We start from the raw sequence: 20,763 nt of genomic DNA, 5'->3' as shown, positions 1-20,763 counted from the left end.
GGCAGCGTTCAACCACTTGTTTTATTAACATTTCAGTTACAAGAGTGGGAAGTGTAAGTTAGATAAACATAAATAAAGCCTAATTATTCTTCAAGTGCTCCAGAGTGAACCGCATCTTCATAGCACCCTCTGTCCTCTTTAGGTTCAGGGTGCAGTTTGATAAGATCATCAATTCGAAGAATAGTAATTGCGGCTTCTGTTGCAAACTTCAAGCTCTTAGTTTTGACCATGGTTGGTTCAAAGACACCAGCTTGCTTGTTATCACGAGGCTTTCCATTGACCAAGTCAAGACCGATCCTGGAAAGAAGAACTCTTATCATCAGATGGAAAGGTAGAAAACGTAGAAATCAATCTGGAGTCTACTGTTTCATTAGTACTAGGTCCTGGTAACACAGATATGGAACTGAATTCTTCTGATCTTCAATTCTAACCTACACCATTTTGCTCCCTAAGCTGCCAGAACAGTTTTCCATGCGACTCACCCACCGCCCTGGGGATACTTGCCATTTCAGATTTTTACGATCAGGATTCACTTGAGCCTCGTTATGGAATGCTCTCAACTTTGCAACGAGATCTGTAGCATCCTGAGCAGCATTTACTGCCAGCGTATTTGGAATTATTAAGAGGGATCTTGCAAATTCTGCTATTGCAAGTTGTTCACGTGATCCCTACAAAGAGAACAAAGTTTCAAAACAAGCCGTTGTTGAGGGAGTTAAAAAACAAAGCACAGCCACAACTAAGACAACAGGTCAAACCATGCAGAACATCTTTCATGTTTAGTCTAACCATCAGAAAAAGTAATTCATGTTTTCTTATGATCCTCTAAAATGACTTACCATACTTGTTGCATAATTCTCAAGATATATTGAAAGCGCTGCCTCTACAGCACCACCACCTGGAACAACAGACTTAGATTCCAGTACTCTCTTAACGACACAGAGAGCATCATGTATAGACCGTTCCATTTCATCACACATGAAGTCATTAGCTCCTCGTAAAATGATGGATGCTGAAGTACGAGCCTTCGTGCTGTGGAATAAAGAAATGAAAGACAGCTTTGTTGAAAGAGATACAAATCAAAACTCCTCTTGCTAAACATTTTTCTTATAAAAACAAGCTCAGTGGAGCCAGAGCTTTTTCAGCTTTTAGAAGTTCTACCTTACTACTGTTATGCTTCACTGCATAATAAGTCTACTGTGACATACTCAGTCAATACACATTAGTTTATGTTCTAATAGGTAAGAACCTATATTGAGATGCAGTCCTTTAGAGGAAGATACACAAAAAACAGACACTTCAATCAATGCAGCATTTCTGGTGTCAGGACAATTGTGGAATAGGAGGGAGAGTACAGGAGAAAGCAGAGCACTCTTTGCACAGCCATTAAGTGAGATCATGAGCAGTACATGCAGTCATACAACTGCTTCAGTGCCACAGCCAGAACATTTGATTCCCTCAGAAACAGCTACAGAAAGAGACTACGGTGAGTTGAATACTGAGATCAGAAGCGGTCAGTAATGCAACTGTGCTCTTGTTAAAGAAACTATGACAAACCAAATGTTAAGTACAGCCTATCTATCCAGCAATCTGATTGTTGTTAACAGCTGTCCAGCTCCAGCAGACAACATGAAATACTGTTACTTTCACCTCTCCTATACAGTGGACTCTAAGCTTACTCTTTCCCATGCTTATAACTACTCATGGCACCGAGACAGAATGGAAACAAATAAATGAGATCTTTATCTCATATCCAAGAGAAAACTGTGCACAAAAATGCGTACTCTAAAGGTGGTCCTTACTTCTTGATTAAGATCAGTTCATCATCACAGATTCTCTCTTGAATCACCTCTTCTGCCTGTCCCAGCATTAGTGCCTCAAAGCTCTCTTCACCTTCAAGGTTTGCAAGGGTTGAACATATGGTTGCTTTAACAAACAAACAAGATGTGAAATTAGCATTCAGTTCCAATACATCCTTTACCAGCTTCCAGAAACAGCACACGGAAAGAACATCAGAAAGATAAATAGAAGCAGAATGAGCAAAATTAACGAAATCAACAGCACCTCAGGTAGCAAAAGTTCATTTTCACACAGCAATGACTTACTGCATTTTGTCAGAGCTGCTGGTTTGGCTCCATTTTTACAGCACTAAGTACCACCACAATAGTAGCTCACATGTCCTCATCCTCTCTTTGCACAGCCTGCACGGCTAAGAAGCCGTACTCCCAAGATGAGTTACAGCAGATTGTACTTGAAAAGTATTTTCACACCCACATACCTCCCGATGCCTTAGCGATACGCTTGAGATCCTTCTTTACCACTCTTCGTACTGCCATGGCACCAGCATCAACGAAGTATTTCAGACACATGTCATCAATACCTCCAGTGGTTAGAATAACGTTGGCACCGGTGGCCAAAATCTTCTGGATCCTTTCTTTTGTGATATCTGATTCCCTGCAAGGGCAATGTAAAAAATTACAAACACAGATTCAGGAGCTTGCAATTAAGTTCCATTAACCAATGTATTGAGATCTTTATGCAGAGCTCTGCAAGAAGGAGCCACTACACAAGCGTACGTGGATTTCTTTGACTGGACTCAGTACTAAGTCCTGCCTCCAGAAATAAACTTTTTTCCTCCCAATTAATACGTGTAATTTGTTGGGAGACATCAACTTTTTAAACACTTCTGTCGCTTGTATTCAGTCAAAATTACATCAAGCCACCAGAACTGAAGAGATCAAATAATCCACTGCAATCCCACTGGCTGCTATTCAACCTTACACACACCTTTGCCTTATCTGGTCCAGCTTCTCAGGGTCTGTGATAACAACCTGAACACCAAGCTTCATTTTGGCTTTCTGTAGGCTGAAGTCAAGGCACGCAATTTTTGCATTAACTATTCTCTTTGTCATACCTGGGGACAGAGAAGGGAAGGAGGAAAAAGGCTGCTGTCAAACTGTGTTAACACTCTCAAGTTCACATTACAAAATAGCGCTGCTTTGACATTTCAGGTACCTATTCAATTTGTTTTTTATATCTCCAGTTCTGAGCATACAGAACTACTAACGGAGACTTCAGTGACAGAAATACATTTTTCAAGTCTCTAGTATAACCTCAGCTTCCTTTAAATGGATTTCTATTCTGAAAACACAAACATCCACAGTAAGTAACCCATCAGTTTCACATACTTTAAAGTTACTTAATCACAAGACAACTTATTAAACGTAGCACCTCTATAAAAACTGACACTGGCTCCCAAAAAAGGAAGTACTTGTATTCTCAAAAACTGCAGGGTTACCATGTCAACACCCAGCAAAACAAACAGCTACAAATATTTTGAGTATCCTACTAGCTCCCAAACTCTAGAAACTATTATGAAGTGGTAAGATTTCTTGCTTTTTCTCATATCACTCTGGAATTGACCTGAAGTTCCACAACCAATGCAGTCAAGTAGGAAGATCCATGCAAAAAGAGCACCAAATTCACACAAAAGCTCTATGAAACAGTGAGTTCTTACCCTGTGAGCCCACTACACAGTTCAGAGCGTAACCATTCACAAGAATGCTCTCTTTTTGGCTGCGGCCGTGTGCCTTCAAAACATTAACTGAGTTGATTGGATACCGAGCCTGCCCCTTCTGGTCTGTATATTTAACTGCCATTGCAGCGTCCACCACCATATTCGCAAAGAAATCACCATCACTAAAATGCTGTTAAGGTTAAAACTGAAGATGAAAACTACTGTTATGCTTATAAAACAGAGAAAGGGAAAAAAAAAAAGCTAACTTTCTTACATTTAGTTACACTTACTTATATTTTAAGTATATATATTTATTTTTTTTAGAACTCAAAGTGTCCTTATTATGGTGTCCTTATCCAGGTACTTTGGAAAGCTCTGAACGTGCCTTCCCATAGCAATACCAGTGAAATGATTTCTGTGCCTTTGGTACGAAAGGGAGAATACTTTATCATTTTACTGCTGCTGTGAAGGAAAGCCGCCTAACAGATCAAGCTCTCCAAACACTTAAACAACTGAACCAAGTTAAAGGATACATTCCTATAATTTTTGAGGACATGGATGTTTTAGCAGCATTAATTAGGCATTCCCTGCCCAACTCATCTGTGTTAATAACAAGGTTTTCATTGATGTAGCGAACTGCTTCCCTGTAGAATAAAGATACAACATCAATTAAAAATGCCACCCCTACAATAGACAAAAAACTCATCCCCTCGGTTACACAGAAATTAAATCAATTGTTCTTCTCAGACGCTAAAAGGACATTGTTATGGGACAGCACACAAATACAGAATTTAAACCACAATGAAATGAGCACATCCATTTTGCACAAAGAAATCTTCACTAACGCAATTATAAAACCAGAAATAAACAAGAAGCACGCAGTTATTGTACCTGGAAAATGCAATATACTTCAATTCTATCAGTTTCTTACTTGCAAGCAAGTCGGTATCCACCAATGATGGAGGTAGGATGGATTTTCTGTTTGACAAGCTCGTCGGCATTTTTTAGAAGTTCTGCAGCAATGATCACCTGTTTGAAACACAAACACCAAACATACGTATTCCATACAACCAAAACAACTACTTGCTATAGTACAGCAAAGAAGCATAATCCCCAATAGTTCAATGTCTGCTCAGCAAAAACATCTAAAAACCGTGTTTTCTGAGCTTAGAGAAAGTCACCCAATTTTAAACAGCACTGGTGTTTTCAATTCCCTGAAACATTTTATTATACTCAACATTCTTACCCATTACCCTCAGGCATTTTACTTTCTCAGCGTTTAGAAAGCAAGATATCAATATCAATTCAGAAACTATCCTCGACTTTGACAAAGAAAAAAGCAGTGAATAAAACAGTGAGCAAATTCCATTCCAGCATACCAAGTGCATGAGGAAACAACCATCTATGAAACAAACCCACAACTGCTTGCTTTCTTCTACAGCCCACTTTAAAGAAAGCCTGAGATCACGAAACACTGACATTTGTTGCATCTGCCTATGAAACTCTCTGCATACCACTGAGGTTGTTCCATCACCAACTTCTTTGTCTTGTAGGTCTGCCAGCTCACACAGGACTTTCGCAGCAGGATGTTCAACTTCCAGCAGTTTCAGAATGGTTGCACCATCATTAGTAATGGTCACATCCTAGTTTTTAGAAATCAAGTGTTAGTACAGAATATATGTCTGTTGTTTTTCCTGTCATGTTTCACAACATTCACATCATTAATTTTTCTTTGTAACGTTTTATGAGATGGCTATTTATACCAAAGGTTTATTGCTTCTTTGTAACCCAGTGACCCATTGTTACCAGGGCAGAAATGATGGAAGCCATACAGCATGAACTACCTGAACATACTATTTTACTGACATTCCCCTCCTCCCACTCCCTCTCCACACAACACAAAGACCAAACAGGTACATGATCGTGAGACCAAGGAATTACTCTAGGTGGAAGCACTGCTACAAGAATTAAAAGCTTCCTAGCATTTCCCCTTAGCTCACTTACCCCAATATCATCCACCAACATCTTATCCAACCCAACTGGCCCCAGGGAACTTTTCACAATGTTGGCAATAGCAGATGCAGCAGTAACTGCATAAATCAGAAGAAAAAAAGATTTTAGAAAACAAAAACAACGAGAAATCTGTGCTTCAGAAACTTTAGATAAACTAACTTAGGATCATGTTTCAATCTGGTTTGGTTTGCAGGTATTAAGCAGTACTAAATACATGCAGCATGTACCAATGTAGAAACAGACCCATGGTACAACTGTATAACGTAAGATATATAACAAGTAATAACACATCTATTTGCCTCAGTTAGGTCTGTAACTAACATAAAATACTTGAAGTTATGAAAGTCAAAAGTGAAGGGCCAGTCAGGCACTTAAATGATAATGGAACACCTAAGATAGAAGTTTGTTCATGTGATGTTCTGCCAACTTCATATAGGAAAAAGATACAATCAACCTTTTCCTTCAGACCGTGGCAAGTTTTTGCTCTATCCCACAAGCATAGCCACTTCCTCTGGAGATTGAAAAAGCGGTAGTATAATGGGAAGAGCTGCAGTGCAAGCCCTCACTTCGAGTTTCAAACAGCCTAACTACTTAGAGCAGCTCTTGGAAAGAAGCTGCCATTATCGAGCATATCAGCCTGATTAAGGCAATCTGGATCTTCAACGTACATTAGAACAGTACAAGCCTCACGATCAACAGAAGGCAACTCCTCATCTGCTTTTATTTTCCACACTGTCAGAAATACAGACAGTACCGGGATGTGGAGCCTGTACGGCAAAACCCCGAGCACCGCGTGATCACAGAATCACAGAATGACTCGGGTTGGAAGGGACCTCAAGGATCATGTAGTTCCAACCCCCCTGCCTGGCAGGGCCACCAAACATACACATTTACTAGATCAGGCTGCCCAGGGCCCCGTCCAACCTGGTCTTGAACACCTCCAAGGACGGTGATGTTTGTGAGCTTAACCCGGTGGTGCCACCTCCCTCCATCCCTGCATCATACAGGCCCTACTTGCAGGGGGTACTCCCCCCACCCCCCGTGGCCGCCCGCCCTGTCGGCGCGGCAGGCCCATGGCGGGGAAGCACATGGCCGCCGCCATGTTACTACCTCTCCCCGCTCGTCACGCTCCCCGCGGCCGTTACCGTTCTGCGTGCGGATGGTGTCTCCGCTGGTCCGCTCCCCGAACACGGCCAGGGGTCCGTCCATAGCCGCCATGTTCCCACCAGGCCGCGGCGGCAGAAGCAGACAGAGCGCCCAGCCGCACAATGGCCAACTATGGGCCGCTATGGGATGCCGGGAGCTCCGCCCCACACGGCCGTGCGCCGAAGGGGCGGGGCCATGGCCGGCCGCCCAATCCGGGGGCGCGGTGCAGCGCAGCCTCGAGCCGTGATTGGTCGCTGCCGTTGAACAAAGCCAGTGGAGCGAAGGAGAGGCGGCAGCGCTTCTAGGAGGTTCTAGAAGCTGGGGCGGTGCGAGGCTGCATTGCGCATGCGCAACGACTACCGCCCGTGTGTATTGGGGGTCCTGGGATCCATTAAGAGAGGGGTGGTCAGCAGGGATAGGGAGGGGATTGTCCCTCTACGCTGCTCTTGTGAAGCCCCATCTGGAGTACTGTGTCCAGGTGTGGAGCCCTCAGTACAAAAAAGACATGGAGATTTTGGAAAGGGTCCAGAGGAGGGCCACGAAGATGATCAGGGGGCTGGAGCACCTCCCCTATGAGGACATACAGACACTGAGGGAGTTGGGTTTGTTCAGCCTAGAGAAGAGAAGGTTGCAGGGTGACCTCATTGCAGCCTTTCAGTACCTGAAGGGAACTTACTCCCAGGAGGGGAGTAAACTCTTCGAAAGGGCTGACAATAGCAGGACACGGGGAAATGGTTTTAAGTTGAAAGAGGGAAGATTTAGGTTGGATGTTAGGGGGAAGTTCTTCACTAGGAGAGTGGTGAGGCCCTGGAACAGGCTGCCCAGGGAGGTTGTGGATGCCCCGTCCTTGGAGGTGTTCAAGGCCAGGTTGCACGGGGCCCTGGGCAACCTGATCTAGTAAATGTGTATGTTTGGTGGCCCTGCCAGGCAGGGGGGTTGGAACTACATGATCCTTGAGGTCCCTTCCAACCCGGGTCATTCTGTAATCTGCTGTGTCGGACTGTGCTGAAGCTGGAATGGCTGCGTGCAGCTGTGCCATGCTGCTCTGCCCGGGGCTGTGGATGGAAAAAGGCTCCAAATCTAACGCTAATCATGTGGTGTGGCATTTCTATGCTTTTGCCTACGGTCTTATGTGTTACTTTGCTTTTTAAAGGAATTCAGTGTTCACCTAGCCGCAAAACCAAGATTTGTATTGTTTCAATCCCTGCTTTCTTTTCTAACCATAGTCAGAGGCCACGAGAGGCCAGTATTGAAACCCATTACCCTACTCTACACGCTGCCAACACGTAAAACGCCTGCTGCAATAGACCCCCTATGGGCGGAGCTGCTCCCGGAAGCGCTCCCCGGCTCCTGCAGGAAGCTGCCGCCCCCCCAAAATGGCGGTGCCCGCGGCGCTCTGAGCTCCTGAGGTGACTGTGGCTGAGGTGGCGGCGGTGCGGGCTGTCCATGGCGCTGTGCGGTCGCGGCTGCACGCTGCTGGCGGCTGCCCGGCTCCAGCCGCGTGGAGCGGGTAAGTTGACTGCTCTGCCGCTCCACAAAGCAGCCGGAGAACCGGTAGGAGGCGTCACTTCCCGAACTTGTTTTGGTTTCGCGTTCAGAGGAGGGCAACAAAGCTGGTGAGGGGTCTGGAGCACAGGCCTTATGAGGAGCGGCTGAGGGAGATGGGATTGTTCAGCCTGGAGAAGAGGAGGCTCAGGGGAGACCTTATTGCCTTATTGCTCTCTATAACTTCCTGAAGGGAGGTTGTAGTGAGCTGGGGGTTGGCCTCTTCTCTCGTGTAATCAGTGATAGAACTAGAGGGAATGGTTTTAAGCTGCATCAGGGGAGATTCAGGCTGGACATTAGGAAGTATTACTTTTCAGAAAGAGTAGTCAGGCATTGGAATGCACTGCCCAGGGAGGTGGTGGAGTCACCAAACATGGGAGTGTTCAAGAAACGTCTGGATGTTGTGTTGTGATTTAGCTGGGAAGTATTGGTAATGGTTGGACTAGATGATCTTCTAGGTCTTTTCCAAGCTTGATAATTCTGTGATTCTGTTTGTTTGTTTATTCCCTTCTTTTTCTCCCCCTCCTTTAAGGTTTCCGTTGTGCATCAACAACTACAGCTGGCCTCAAATCTGAGAGTGAAATAGACACGAGTGAGAATGAAGTTGTGTCCCCAGAGTTCACTAACAGGAACCCTCGGAACCTGGAGCAGTTGGCGCTTGCTAGAAAGGAACGTGGCTGGAAGACAACGTGGCCAAAGCGGGAATTCTGGCATAGGTGAGTCAGAAGAACATTAGAGGAGCTGAAGACTCCAAAATAAATAAGAATTAAATATATATTCTATGTGTAATTGCCATTTTCTTAGAACTATAGTCTCTTTAACTGGTAAAAGGAGCCCTATTTTATGTCCAAATAAAGTAAGATTAAAAGCCTGCCAAGTTAATAAAAGCAGTATTAAGAAATCATTATATTAATAGTTCCAGTGCACTCAATGCTAGCTCATAAGGCAAATAACTTCAGTTACTTACCGTATATCAGTGCATTCTCTCTTTAGGTCTGCTCATCATACAGTGTGTTGCATTTCTCCCTCACCCAGGTTACGGCTGGAGCGGACACAGCATTATGTAGAAGCCTTTGTGGAACGCAGCAATGGCAACGTTGTGTTATCTGCCTCTACTCGAGAGTGGGCTATAAAGAGGCACCTGTACAGTCCTAAGGGCGTAACAGCTTGCAGGAACCTTGGCCGTGTTATGGCACAGCGCTGTTTGGAAGCAGGGATCAACTTTGTGAACTTTAAAGCTGTTATTCCTTGGGAACGTCGGTGTGACTCGGCAAGTATTTGTCTCCTTGTACTTCATTTGCCTTTTTTCCCATTTCTAAGCACTGATGTATCACAGAATCACAGAATTGTAGGGGTTGGAAGGGACCTCTAGAGATCATCAAGTCCACCCCCCTGCCAAAGCAGGCTCCCTACACCATGTCACACAGGAAGGCGTCCAGGCGGGTCTTGAATATCTCCAGAGAAGGAGACTCCCCAGCTCCCTGGGCAGCCTGTTCCAGTGCTCCATCACCCTCACTGTAAAGAAGTTCTTCTGCATATTCATGTGGAACTTCCTATGCTGTAGTTTCATCCCATTACCCCTAGTCCTGTCCAAAGGGTAACCTTGACAAGCTACACGCTCTATGCCCACGGTGCTGTTTGGGTGCTGACTGCTTTCTCTCTATTTGCATCTCTTGTCTTTCCAACAAGATCCAGGAATTTGAAAAAGCGATGACGGAGGGCGGTGTTGTTCTGCGGGAGCCATCGAGAATCTACCAATAACATGGAGACCATCGGGACAGCTTCGAAGGAACAGCACACCTTAGGTGTGGCTCCAGGCACAGCGAGGGATTGGAAACGGAAGGAGCTGGAACACGGTGCAACGTGGCATCTAATAATAAAATCTTTGTAAATATACACAAGTGTCGTATTCCTGATTATCGTACCAACGCTGTTCTTCTAAAAGTGGAATGGAACAGTCACGGTTCAGCTTTAGCACTTTGGTAGCGAAGTTTTGTGCAGTACCTCGTTAAAAAGGAAACAGAAAAGCTGAAATTTCCCCTAGCCGTGCCTCGCAGTCTGCTTTCATGCCATTGCAGGATCACAGCTGCGCTGCTCCAGCTTCGTGCGCCTGCTCCGGCCCGGCAGCCTCGATTGCGGGGCGGAGCGTGGAGCGGCGGTTCGTCACCTGGGCGCAGCGTGCAGCCCTGCGGCCGCCATGGACGTGGGGGCTGCGGACTTCGCTCGCTGCCTGCCCGGCCTGCGGGACCGCGTCGGCAGCGCCGCCTTTCTGGGTGAGCGCCGCGCTCTGGGCTGTGGCGGTGGGTGCTGTTGTGTGGCCGCTGCCGGCCCCGCCGCCTTCGGACCTTCGCCTCCTAAGCACTACCCTCTTGCTGTGTGTAATGCTTTGAGAGGCGGCCCGGCAGCTTTTTCTCCACGAAGAGGCCGTGGCAGACAGGAGGGCTGAGGATGCTTGCTCTCATTATATTGTGAACTGTCTCACTCCTGGCTTGTAGCAGCTCCGTGCTCTGAGGCTCTGCTGCTGACGCCCCATGTGGCAGCTGCCCTCATGCAGCCGTGCTTTTGAGGCAGTGTGTCCAATTGGAGCTTGCTCTTGTTGGGTTTCAGGGGAGGTTTTTGCTCAGATGCTGGTGAAATTTGTGCTTCTTTTATCCAGTGTTTTTATTCGTGGTTTTGGAATTCCTTTTCTCGTAACAGGCCTGGATATGGAGTTTACTGGCTTACATTCAGCTTTCCAACAAAATAACCAGCCCAGGTAAGGCTGTTGGACTTCACATGCAGGGAAGGGCTGCTGCTCAGGTGTTGTGGAAGTGAAGCTGTGCACTGCAACTCTTCTTATTTCCATCTCCTTCCCCACCCCATTTATTATCCATCAGCTTGTTTGACTCCCCAGCTGAGCGGTACCAGAAGGTCAGGCAGAGCGTGCAGCGCTTCACCATCACGCAGCTGGGTGAGTGCCATGCTGGAGGGAAGCAGCCTTCCCTGTTCCCCCTCATCTCCAGCCTTCTGTTGAGCCATGCAGGCAGTTTGTGTTTTGTGCACAGGGCTGTTGGTTTGCTTTGGTTGGTTGCGTGACCTTCTCTGAAGTTTAATAGAATCAGCTTTCTGATATTGTAAATAACTTGAAGTCTTGTGGGCCGTATGCTTCTCACTGGTCTAAAGTGAGTGAGAAAGGTGCACTCCTTCAGGGTCATCACATTGTTAATTGTCACAGCATTTGTAGATGTCAGCAGCCCAACATCACCATTTCAATTGAAGTTTCTCTCTCTGTCAGGCCTGGCAATATTCTCAGAAGAAGAATCAAATAAGTAAGTAAAATGCATCTTTTCCATGTAGCCTTGGAGTTACCTTTTAAAACGAAGGCAGTGTGGTTATACACAAGTCTCTTGGGAAGGGTTATGCAGTTTCTTGTCATTGCCTTCTAGTGGAGTTTTCCTTTTTGTTGTAGGTATGTGGTGCATTCATACAATTTCTTTCTCTTTCCTTCAACTTTGGGAGTTACGGATGTTGAACTCACCCTCTCCGCATCTAGCATCCAATTCCTGTCTCACTATGGCTTTGACTATAATAAGGTAGGTAGTCTCTGTGCTAGGAATCTAGAACAGAAAAAGTCAGTTGGTATTTTCAAAGAGGCTGCTTTTAAAATGAAGCACAACCTCATGTCCATAATAGATGCCAGGTCTGAACCTGGCCATGCTGTTCTCTTACCTGGTGCAAGTAAAGCCCAGGGGAGATTTATCAACCTGGTGTTTTTCTCCCTCAGTTCCTGAAAGATGGAATCCCGTACATGAATGAGTTACAGGAGAAGATCCTTAGCCAGCGTCTCTCAGAAGGTAGCTGGAAAGTCTGCAGGTGAGTATTTTTCAGAGAGGTGGCTCCCGTAGTGATGCTGCTGACAGCTGTCTTTTCTCAGATCATGTTTTGTAAAATCTCTCGATCCGAATGCTGTGCTGGTTTGTCCTGAGGACTGAGATCACAGAATGGCTGAGGCTGGCAGGGACCTCTGGAAGTAATGTGCTCCAACCCCTGCTCGGGCAGGGACACCAAGAGCTGCTTGCTCAGGTCCATGTCCAGGCAGCTTTTGAAGATCTCCAGAGAGGTCTTCAAAGACCTTACACAGCCTCTCTGGGCAACCTATTCCAGTGCTTCTTCACTTAGTAAAGAAGTGCTTCCTGATACTTAGGTGGAAAAGATAATAGGATACAATCTGGTTATTTGGCTGAATAGTTGGGAAATTCTGCATACCCACAGCAGGGTGTGAGGTTTCCATCTATGGAGACAGACAAGACAATTTCCCCCATTTCTTCTTCATCCCTGATCCTGCTCTAGTGCTCTGAATATGAATGTGGTGAAGAAAGCTATTGATGAAGTGACCTGTTGGATAGCAGCAGCCAAGGAAGGGGATACAGTGATTCTGCAGGATCTGAGCGGTATGAATTGGTGCTTTTTTATGGGCTCTTTGTGGCTTCTTCACTTCTGAACATCTTGGTTTTTCCTCCCTTTGTCGTGCCTCTATTCTTGTCAGGAATTTGTTTCTGAGCTCTGTTTTTCTGTACTGTTGTGGTATTGGGTTGTCCCGTGGCAGAGATGGACATCTGGGTGCTTGGACCAGAACAGCTTGCTTTGCAGTCACTGGGTTCCATTGTGTGCCTCAGAGTAGCAGCTGGAGAATTCACAGTTGCTCTGAAACAGGAAAGCTTTGGATTTGTCTGCAGTGGGCTTGTTTTTAGTACAGGGTGATTGAGAAGTAGATGGGTCTTCATCCAAAGTGTATTACCACCCTTGTGCAGCAACAGGAAAGGCCCATGAAACTGCAGGGCATCTAATGCTAGTGGGGATAAAAGCCCACTTGCAGCCCATGTTAATCCTGGTTAGTCCTTCTGTCTAGAAAAAAGTGTTTTCCTGGATAGAATTATTTGCACCTCTCAAGTTTTTACTACTTCTTTCTTGCCTTAGATTCTCAGATGCTCGATGTTCAGCTGGTACTGCGACAAGCTCTCCCAAACGTTTGGACACAGCCACTCGGAGACAGTGAGGTGAGCTTTAACCTCGGACCTTTTGAAAAGGGAGTTTCTACTTAGATAGGTAGGACTGACATTTGCTGTATAGTTGCTTTGAAGATTTTTTACTTTTATATGTCTTGCTTTAGTGGGATGTGCCTTTTTCATCTTTACGTTGGTATTTTCCCTTTGATGCAGTATTTTCTGAATTAAACCAATAGCTGCAGACATTTTAGAACATGACACAATAGTAACAGTCAGTTGCTTACAAATGGATTATAGAGGGCTTTGTTGCTGTTGTTCTTTTTTGCTTTGCTTTCGTTCTGTTTTGGCTTGATAGCCATTGTCAGTAGAGTGACAGACTTACCCAGGCTGCTCACCTGAAGCACACTGCCTTTGAGGGTTCAGTTTGTACAATGCTCTTTTATTCTGTGCCACGAACTGATAATATTGGCACAAAGTTACCCTGAATTATGTTTCTTTGTGGTCCAAAACATCTATGGTAGGAACCATTCTCTTAAAAAGAAAAGCATTAATAAGGCACGATTAGAAGAGGTCTCGTATTACTGGAGAACTGACCTCAATACAGAAGAGTAGTGAGCCTGGCTGTTCTGAGGTCCCAGGGATGTGCATTTTCTCTTTTTTTCCCCCTCCATTTTTCATAGCCTAGAAGTGGATCTTGAGTCCTCAGCAATTCAATACACACAAGTAGCGTGGGAGGCTGATATCTGCTAACTTTTTTTTGCAGGTAATGGTGAAAAAAGTGAGTCCGCAGCATCGTCAGCTTCTGGAAAGCTCTTCTTATGACTGCTGCCAGAAAGAGCTCATTCTCACATCTGCCCGGGGCTTTACCAACCTTTTCCAGATAATTGTTGAAGCTAAAAAGGTAAAATGACCCATTGTTACTCTCATTTATTTATTTTTTAATCATTTAGCTTGCTGCTCTGGATGTAAAGGTGTGATAAAAGATAAAGTCGCTTGTATTAAATGACTGAGCTCATTCAGTGAATCGTCCCGTTTAGTTGTCAGTTGTCTACTTGAGTTAAACACAAGAGTCTGCAGTGTTCAATCCTTGTTACAGCACAAAGAAAGCTGAGCACATTTTTGCCTTTTGGACAAGTTAAGGTTTCTAACAGGTGGCAGACCTGTTTTTTGGACCACACAGACCATTGTAGGGATTGCAGGTGTTCTTTATCCAGAGTATTGAATGAATTTCAGCTTTGGAGAGCTTTATGGCTGATAAGAAGGCAATGTCCTTCTCTTCTGGATAGGACTGTAAAGCTGATAACTGGGAGATACTACTATCTCTCTTCATAGAGCCTGCAAGTCTGATTTCCTGAAAGTTCTAGTCTTGATATAAGTCATGCAACCTGAATTACTTTTGGGAGGAAAAGGTTACAGCTGTTGAGCAGGCCTGAGTTTGGCTGTGCCTGAGTCCTTCTGCAAAACTGTGTTTCAACAGGCTGTTGTTACGTTTGTTCTTCCAATAGCCCCTGGTGGGACACAACATGCTGATGGACCTCTGTCATCTCCATGACAAGTTCTACAACCCCCTGCCAGGTAATGCTGTGCATATCTGCTGTCCCCAGGATCTGTGCCCTCAGCAGCTGCCCTTGCAGCAGGAATGGGAGGGTGAGAGACTGTGGCCCTTCACTACACCAGCCACCCACAAAGCTTAGCAAGCAGCAGTGCTGGTCATCCGTCTGTTCTGTGCCCTGCCTGAACAGGGCATCTTTTCTCTGAGTACACTTTCTTTTCTTCATTGTTTGAAATAACCATTGGCTTCTGCTCATTTTTGTGATGTCTCTATCTGTGTGCTTTGCTTTCAGAAAGCTATGAGGAATTTAAAAAGAATATTCACCACCTGTTTCCTGTCCTCATAGATACCAAGACTGTAACAAAATCTATCTGGAAGGTAAGGCGGAAAGATCTATGTAGGCTTAGATCTCTTTCATCCAGTAAAGATGATATCTTTCCTGAACGTGCAGCGGTCACAGAGTTGCCTTGAAACAATCTGATTTCAGATCCCATTCAATGAGGCAGCAGGATCAGTGAATGAACTCACGTGGTTTTCTAACCTAGATTTGTTTTACAGAACTACCATTTTCCTCGGGCATCTAATCTGCTGGAGGCATATGAGGTTTTGTGCAGGTCAGTGGTGGGCTGTAAGGCTGTATAATAAGGCAATAATTCTGTAGTCCCTTTGTTTTTGTGGGAAAAATATTTTGTATGCTCGTAGTTTTCCTCCTCCCAAAAGCTTTCAAGCTTGTTTCTTAAGTTTAAGAATGAAAGATTTGCTCCTATTTGTTACAAAATAATTGTGGAATATGTACATATATTTTTTTAAAGTCAATTTTCATATAGCACTATGGGACTGGAGTCCATAAGATATATTTTATATATATATATATATATTCTGCTGTGTAACTGCAGTGTATCAGGGTAGTGAGCATGGAACAGGCTGCCCAGGGCAGTGGGCACAGCCCCAAGTGCTGGAGTTCAAGGAGCAGTTGGACACAGTTCTCAGAGGGATTGAATTCTATGTGGAGCCAGGGGTTGGACTTCATAATCCTTGTGGGCTCCTCCTAACTGGAGATACTCTGTGCTTCTAGTTATGTGGTTGTAGAGATTCCTTTATTCCAAAATACCAAGCAGGACTTAATAACTTTGTAATAGCTTTCCACCTTTATTTAATTGGTCTCGAGGTTTGCTTGCCAATAACCTTATACACAGCTGTGCAGCTGGATGTTGCTGGTGGCATGTGATGAAATGAGTGAGTTGAAGTTCTCAGTGAAAACACTGATTTCAAATACCTGTTCTCAGGAGAAGACTTCTCTTAGGACTTAGCTGAAAGCAGTAACACTAAGTACAGTAATCTATTGGAGCATCAGTAGATCCTGTATTTCATTAGTTTAGCCATGGTGTGTTAGAACACTTAACCTTTTTTATGCTTGTTCTGTGGATAAATTGCTTGTGTTCACTGTCAATACTTGGTAGGAAAAGCAAAGTTTCTCCTCGTAACCTTCACCCCCCACTCCCAAAAATCAGATACAGAATTAGAGCTTATAAAAATGTTTTTATTCTGTGGTGGTGTTGTTTTTAGCTGTTGTTTCAGACGGCAGTTTCACAGAGGTTTTGTGTCTTTTGTTGTTTTATTTCATCCGTTCGGTGGGTATCAATTTAATCTGGCCCATTGATTATCAGTGTAATTCATGTTTTTGTGTGCAGTTAGAACAAATATTCTTCTTTGGAGGATTGAATGGAAGAAGAGACTGAAGTAGTATTAAGGGGTTAGTTTTAAGTCAGCAAAGTATCTCACCCTTCTCGTGGGATAGTTTATAAATTCCTTCTAAAATGTTTGATAGCTTTTTCTAAAATGAAGCCACAGGTTACTAGAGAACAGGCACATAACTTTGTCTCTAACATACTGATTAAGGACAAAAATCTTACATCTCCACTTGTCTCCAGCAGTGACCTAAATCCCACGGATCCAGCGTGTCCAGTGATTGCTCTTGCAAGTGACTCTGCACAATACGGTACGGTTTTAAGCACACCTTCCAAGTCGGGGGTTTTGTTTTACTCTGTGGATGTCCACAGGCACAGCATCAGTGGATATGAGTAGGACTGCTGAATATACATCGTGCTGCTGGTTCACAGTTCCCATGCCATCAGTAGCATTAAACACAATTTGGTTTAGGTCTTTGCGAAAGTTAGTTTTGTTCTTTATGTGCGTCTCACTAAGCTCTTCAGATGTTGGTATAAGTGCTGCCTTTTTGTTGGGGTCATTTTAAAATGCTTGATAGAATCATAGATGTGCCATAGGATGTACAGGCTTTAAGGGGAGGGAGGGAACAGCTGAGCAATGGGGGAATAAACAGCAGAATGGATCTTGCAAACATGAAGATTCTGTGGCCAAGCAGTTTCCACAGAGTGCTACAGGTGTTTGTTTCCTTTTGATTCTGTTGGACACATACAGCTGAGAAGAAGGCTCCTCATGAGGCTGCGTATGATGCATTTCTCTGTGGTTCAGGTAAAATGCTTCTTCAGCACTTGAAATTTTTGTTTGAATGTGACAGTTCCTTTCCTGCTCTGTGGCTCTGTTGTTTATTTAATGGTAAGTAGCACTTGTTTATATGTTGTTCTCAATATCTTAGAACTTCAGCGAGTTTTGTACTTCCTAAAGAAATTTCCATTAGTTGTGTTCCTCCAGTTCTATTCTAATGCCACCTCATTGTTCCTTTTAGTTCTTCTGAAGTCAGCTCATCTGCTGCTGTGCGGATCGACAGAGTGAGTGGAGCTGAAAGGTTTATTAAGATATTGTGACGTGGCTGGGTCTTATGGAATACAAGTCGTGAGTTGGCTCTAGCTGACGTTTTGTAGTCAGGCCTTCCTTTTGGATAAAAGAGAGCGTTATCGAAAATGTCACTGTTCTAATTAGATTGTTATTCTATAAATCTGAAAGTAGTAGCTTTATGTCAAAGCTGACATTTAAGAAAATGAAATTGGGGGCCATGAAATTGCTCAGAGGTTGGGAAATGGCGCAGTGAATCCTTTATCCTTGGACGAGCTCTCTTGGGGTCAGTTCACTTGGTTAAGGGTCAAATCATTTTCCATTAGTTTCCACTTTTGAAATCTGTGTGATTCAGTGACTTCAGTTAAGCTGCTGTTCAAATCCCTTCCTTCTGCTTGCAGCTTTTTGGCTTCTTTAGATGACGCTAAGGTTGGAAATACACATTTTCTCCCTAATTTAGGGCTCTGTGCATCCGAGAGTGCATTGCTGGAGAAACAAAACATTGTTCCATTTTGTTTTCTGATGTAGTGATGCAGCGAAGGCCAATTCTTCTTTCTCTCAGTATCTCACCATATTAGCGGAGTATTTGAACAAGGTGAATTTCATCCGAGGCTGCGTCTCAAGCATTGTGCGTATGAATTGCAGGTCTGTAACCAGGTGGTGGGATGTGTGGGTCCGTAGCCCAGCTGATGCATTCCTTAGAGGATCACAATCCACCCTTGCCTGGGCCCACCTTTGCAGAAGTTGTCTCCGTGCAGGTGGCACAGATGACCTTTCAAAACGTTACTGAGTTCAATTTCTGCCTTATTTGTTGATATTGTTACCCTGTAAGATGGCATCTGTCCCTTTATGCTGTGCTGACTTGCTGTGCTCTGGCAGAGACCTTGTTGTTTCTCTTTGTTTCCTACACGATCATTGTGAGTTTGCTTTTATGACTCACATTTAGAAAAAATCCTAGGGCAAAAGAAACGTAATCTCACACTGTCAGCTGTATTGTACAGAGGACTGTCTTATTTTTGCATTGCATTTTGCATGTCTTCTGACTGTTAGCAGTGTTTCTGCAGTATTTCTGGATGTGGATATGTTTCAGTATTGCACATTTTCCAGAATTTTTCTGGGGAGGATGCTTCCTGCCGATACCCCTCTCCCTTGGTTGTCTGTGTTCGAGGTTGGCCACGGCTGAATGAAAGGCAAATCTATCAGGAGTTACAGCCTCTTTGTCGCTTTGATATCAGACGGCTTTCAGAGAACCAATTCATTTTGCTCTCCAATAGATTTAAGCAGTAAGTAACCAGGAAATCCTTTCTGTACCTTAATCCTCTCATCCAAGTTCTCTTCCACTCTCTACCGTATCACTCTATTTAGACAGAAAGATTCCTGCCCTGATCTGTGAGATTCCATAAACATCCTGTGAGTCGTGTTTAATGTCATCTGCCCTCCTTGCAGTGTCATTCGTGTTCTGCATGATTACAAAGATCACCCCAAGCTGCAGATCTCTGTCTATAACCACTGGAGGCACTCTCCGCATGTGAACTGCTTGTTAAAGTGAGTTACATCACATGAATGGGGAGGAGGGGGGAAAGGCGTTTCTTTCAGTGCTTGGGCCCTGCTATAGGAGCAGTCTGCTGCTCTCTGACCATGTCCCGGAGAACAGGGAATTCAGAAGCAGGCTCCTGTGCTGACTGTGAGTTGCTGCTTGGGAGCTTTCACTCCTGGGCAGCTGGACATTAATCTCAATCTTTATTAACTAGGGAAGGTTTCCCCATGGATAGCACAAAACCATGTGCCATGGTAATAGAGAGAGGATGACCTTGATTAGCTGCAGTGCCAGCTCTGAGCCTGGGGGGAAGAGGCAGAGTCTCCAGGTGTGGGATGGCTGTGTTTTTGGTTTCTACAGAAGAGCTGAAAACTCAGCAGTAGGAAAGAATTCCATATTCAGAGTACAGCTCTCTGGAGAGGCAGTGACAGCAGCGCTTGTTAGTGGTGCATTTATGGCCTAACACAGTCTGGAAAAGAATCAGTTTTGAACAAGAGCAAAATTAACAGCATTTTGTCATTCTTGCCCTTTAGAGTCTCTGGTATTGTGGCACTTTGGTCTCTGTTGGCCTTTGTGCTCGGAAGAGCTCCTTCCTGTTCGCCATAAAGGACTCTGTCAGATGAGCCATGAGGAACAAGTTTTTTGAATGTTTGTTTGTTCTGTTGTTTCATTTTCATTTCATTCAATAAAGTACGAGCAAAAAGAATAGTGTTTTTAATTGCCTTCCTGGAAAAGCAGGATGTATTGGGTCCAGTTTGTGTTCCTTTGTAATCTGTTCAAAGCACAGAGGTGCAGATTGTTCTTTTATGACTGATTTACTTTGATCTTCTGTTGGTTCTTTGCAGCTATTCATAAGCCAGATTGTTCTCAGTGCTTGCTCTGCTGCATAGAACACATTTGTGCTGCAGTTCTGGAAGTTATGAAATGAACGAGACTATTTTTAACAGCAGTTGTAAAGCAGGGGAAATGTCACTGTTTACCAATTGGAAACAGGCAGAGTTGATGCAGAAACCACTCTGGAGGCTCATGAAGTATTATGGAGAATATAAAATGAGTTGCGGTGCTGTGGGTGTTGTGTCTTTCAGTGATAGAGCTGAAGATAATCACAACTAAAGGGAATGTATTGACTTCCAATCTGTAGAATATACACAAGTCAGGTGAGTTGGCATCAATTTCCATTTGCTTCCAGTGCTCAGCATGTGAGCGCTCCTTTATCCAAAGATACCATGAGGTGTGCATCACTTTCTGTGATACAGCCGCTGTATTTGCAGTCCCTGGGTTGACAAGCTTAAGAACTTATTTTTCTATAAAAAGATAAATTTTCTTCTTAAAAACAGCCTGCTGATCCATGATGTCCAAATAAGTCTTTAGATTTCATTGGTCAGCACCTAATTTAACCGTGCCTGTAGTCAAATAGTATATAGAATCTGCATTTAGTTTACTCTAAAATGCTTACTGCTGCAGAGGACCTTACAGCAATGACAGTATTGCAGTGTGCTTGGCACTCTGCTGCTTATGGTTAGCTGCTCTGCTGGTGTGCCAGAGAAAAGGGCACTGTATCTTCAGATGTGGTTCCTGAGCTCAGCACAGCATGTGGTTTGCAGCTCTCATTTCATTAGATAGCTCCCAGCCAGGCAAGGAACAGATCTGACCTTTTTTTCTTTTAACCCCTTCAGTAGTGGGGTTTTCTGTCACGGCGTTCCTTTAAATACCAGTG

General features: G+C 44.3%; 3 protein-coding genes and 1 non-coding gene across 18 annotated transcripts; 2 read left to right on the top strand and 2 right to left on the bottom strand.

The window, feature by feature from the left end:
- Nucleotides 1-2: 2 nt before the first annotated feature.
- On the bottom strand, nt 3-6,817 carry TCP1 (t-complex 1). 3 transcript variants are annotated; one of them, XM_085541423.1, is made up of 12 exons: nt 6,673-6,817; nt 5,519-5,604; nt 5,029-5,157; nt 4,406-4,543; nt 4,048-4,158; nt 3,515-3,696; nt 2,785-2,911; nt 2,276-2,451; nt 1,800-1,923; nt 837-1,029; nt 505-668; nt 3-297 (listed from the first exon to the last, which is right to left on the bottom strand). In XM_085541423.1, the coding sequence occupies exons 4-12, from the start codon at nt 4,513-4,515 to the stop codon at nt 84-86; spliced, it is 1,401 nt and encodes a 466-aa protein (XP_085397549.1). In that variant the 5' UTR covers nt 4,516-4,543; nt 5,029-5,157; nt 5,519-5,604; nt 6,673-6,817; the 3' UTR covers nt 3-83. The 3 variants fall into 3 exon arrangements, with proteins under 3 accessions (XP_085397549.1, XP_015713526.2, XP_085397550.1); XM_015858040.3 differs by having other exon boundaries at nt 4,446-4,543; XM_085541424.1 differs by lacking the exon at nt 4,048-4,158 and having other exon boundaries at nt 3,515-3,719; nt 4,446-4,543.
- Nucleotides 5,936-6,072, bottom strand: LOC116653289 (small nucleolar RNA SNORA29). Its single transcript, XR_004306858.2, has one exon. It is a non-coding gene; the product is annotated as a small nucleolar RNA SNORA29 (small nucleolar RNA).
- A 1,209-nt stretch (nt 6,818-8,026) lies between the features above and the next one.
- MRPL18 (mitochondrial ribosomal protein L18) lies at nt 8,027-10,114 on the top strand. 2 transcript variants are annotated; one of them, XM_015858074.2, is made up of 4 exons: nt 8,027-8,183; nt 8,751-8,934; nt 9,254-9,488; nt 9,908-10,114. In XM_015858074.2, exons 1-4 carry the CDS (start codon nt 8,120-8,122, stop codon nt 9,977-9,979), a joined length of 555 nt encoding a protein of 184 aa, XP_015713560.1. In that variant the 5' UTR covers nt 8,027-8,119; the 3' UTR covers nt 9,980-10,114. The 2 variants fall into 2 exon arrangements, with proteins under 2 accessions (XP_015713560.1, XP_085397561.1); XM_085541435.1 differs by having other exon boundaries at nt 9,212-9,488.
- Nucleotides 10,115-10,290: 176 nt separating this feature from the next.
- PNLDC1 (PARN like ribonuclease domain containing exonuclease 1) lies at nt 10,291-19,752 on the top strand. 12 transcript variants are annotated; one of them, XM_015858071.3, is made up of 19 exons: nt 10,291-10,491; nt 10,916-10,973; nt 11,095-11,168; nt 11,493-11,526; nt 11,667-11,790; nt 11,982-12,070; nt 12,548-12,648; nt 13,175-13,254; nt 13,967-14,104; nt 14,709-14,778; nt 15,048-15,133; nt 15,314-15,369; nt 16,687-16,754; nt 17,195-17,248; nt 17,463-17,505; nt 18,038-18,137; nt 18,617-18,792; nt 18,956-19,054; nt 19,580-19,752. In XM_015858071.3, the coding sequence occupies exons 1-19, from the start codon at nt 10,416-10,418 to the stop codon at nt 19,650-19,652; spliced, it is 1,599 nt and encodes a 532-aa protein (XP_015713557.2). In that variant the 5' UTR covers nt 10,291-10,415; the 3' UTR covers nt 19,653-19,752. The 12 variants fall into 12 exon arrangements, 8 of the variants coding, with proteins under 8 accessions (XP_015713557.2, XP_085397548.1, XP_015713558.2 ...); XM_085541422.1 differs by having other exon boundaries at nt 10,297-10,491; nt 17,195-17,332; nt 19,580-19,736; XM_015858072.3 differs by having other exon boundaries at nt 10,298-10,491; nt 16,690-16,754.
- The last annotated feature ends 1,011 nt before the right edge of the window (nt 19,753-20,763 follow it).

Source organism: Coturnix japonica, chromosome 3 (genome assembly GCF_054131305.1).
Source record: "Coturnix japonica strain WE chromosome 3, WE-NBRP24, whole genome shotgun sequence".
Lineage (NCBI taxonomy): Eukaryota > Metazoa > Chordata > Aves > Galliformes > Phasianidae > Coturnix > Coturnix japonica.
The sequence above is the reverse complement of the archived record's forward strand: the minus strand, read 5'-3'. Positions and strand labels throughout refer to the sequence as shown.

What these genes read in the sequence shown, in the direction of transcription:
- TCP1 (XM_015858040.3), bottom strand. Translation starts at nt 6,745, where the DNA reads ATGGCGGCTATGGACGGACCCCTGGCCGTGTTCGGGGAGCGGACCAGC. An exon ending in TGTTGGTGGATGATATTGGG is followed by an intron (nt 5,158 to 5,518) that starts GTAAGTGAGCTA and finishes TCTAAAAACTAG; the next exon opens with GATGTGACCATTACTAATGA. An exon ending in TCCTCAAAAATTATAGGAAT is followed by an intron (nt 3,697 to 4,047) that starts GTATCCTTTAAC and finishes ACAGCATTTTAG; the next exon opens with TGATGGTGATTTCTTTGCGA.
- MRPL18 (XM_085541435.1), top strand. Translation starts at nt 8,120, where the DNA reads ATGGCGCTGTGCGGTCGCGGCTGCACGCTGCTGGCGGCTGCCCGGCTC. An exon ending in GCTCCAGCCGCGTGGAGCGG is followed by an intron (nt 8,184 to 8,750) that starts GTAAGTTGACTG and finishes CCCTCCTTTAAG; the next exon opens with GTTTCCGTTGTGCATCAACA. An exon ending in AAGCGGGAATTCTGGCATAG is followed by an intron (nt 8,935 to 9,211) that starts GTGAGTCAGAAG and finishes TTCTCTCTTTAG; the next exon opens with GTCTGCTCATCATACAGTGT.
- PNLDC1 (XM_085541417.1), top strand. Translation starts at nt 10,750, where the DNA reads ATGTGGCAGCTGCCCTCATGCAGCCGTGCTTTTGAGGCAGTGTGTCCA. An exon ending in CAACAAAATAACCAGCCCAG is followed by an intron (nt 10,974 to 11,094) that starts GTAAGGCTGTTG and finishes ATTATCCATCAG; the next exon opens with CTTGTTTGACTCCCCAGCTG. An exon ending in CTCTCCAATAGATTTAAGCA is followed by an intron (nt 18,793 to 18,955) that starts GTAAGTAACCAG and finishes CCCTCCTTGCAG; the next exon opens with TGTCATTCGTGTTCTGCATG.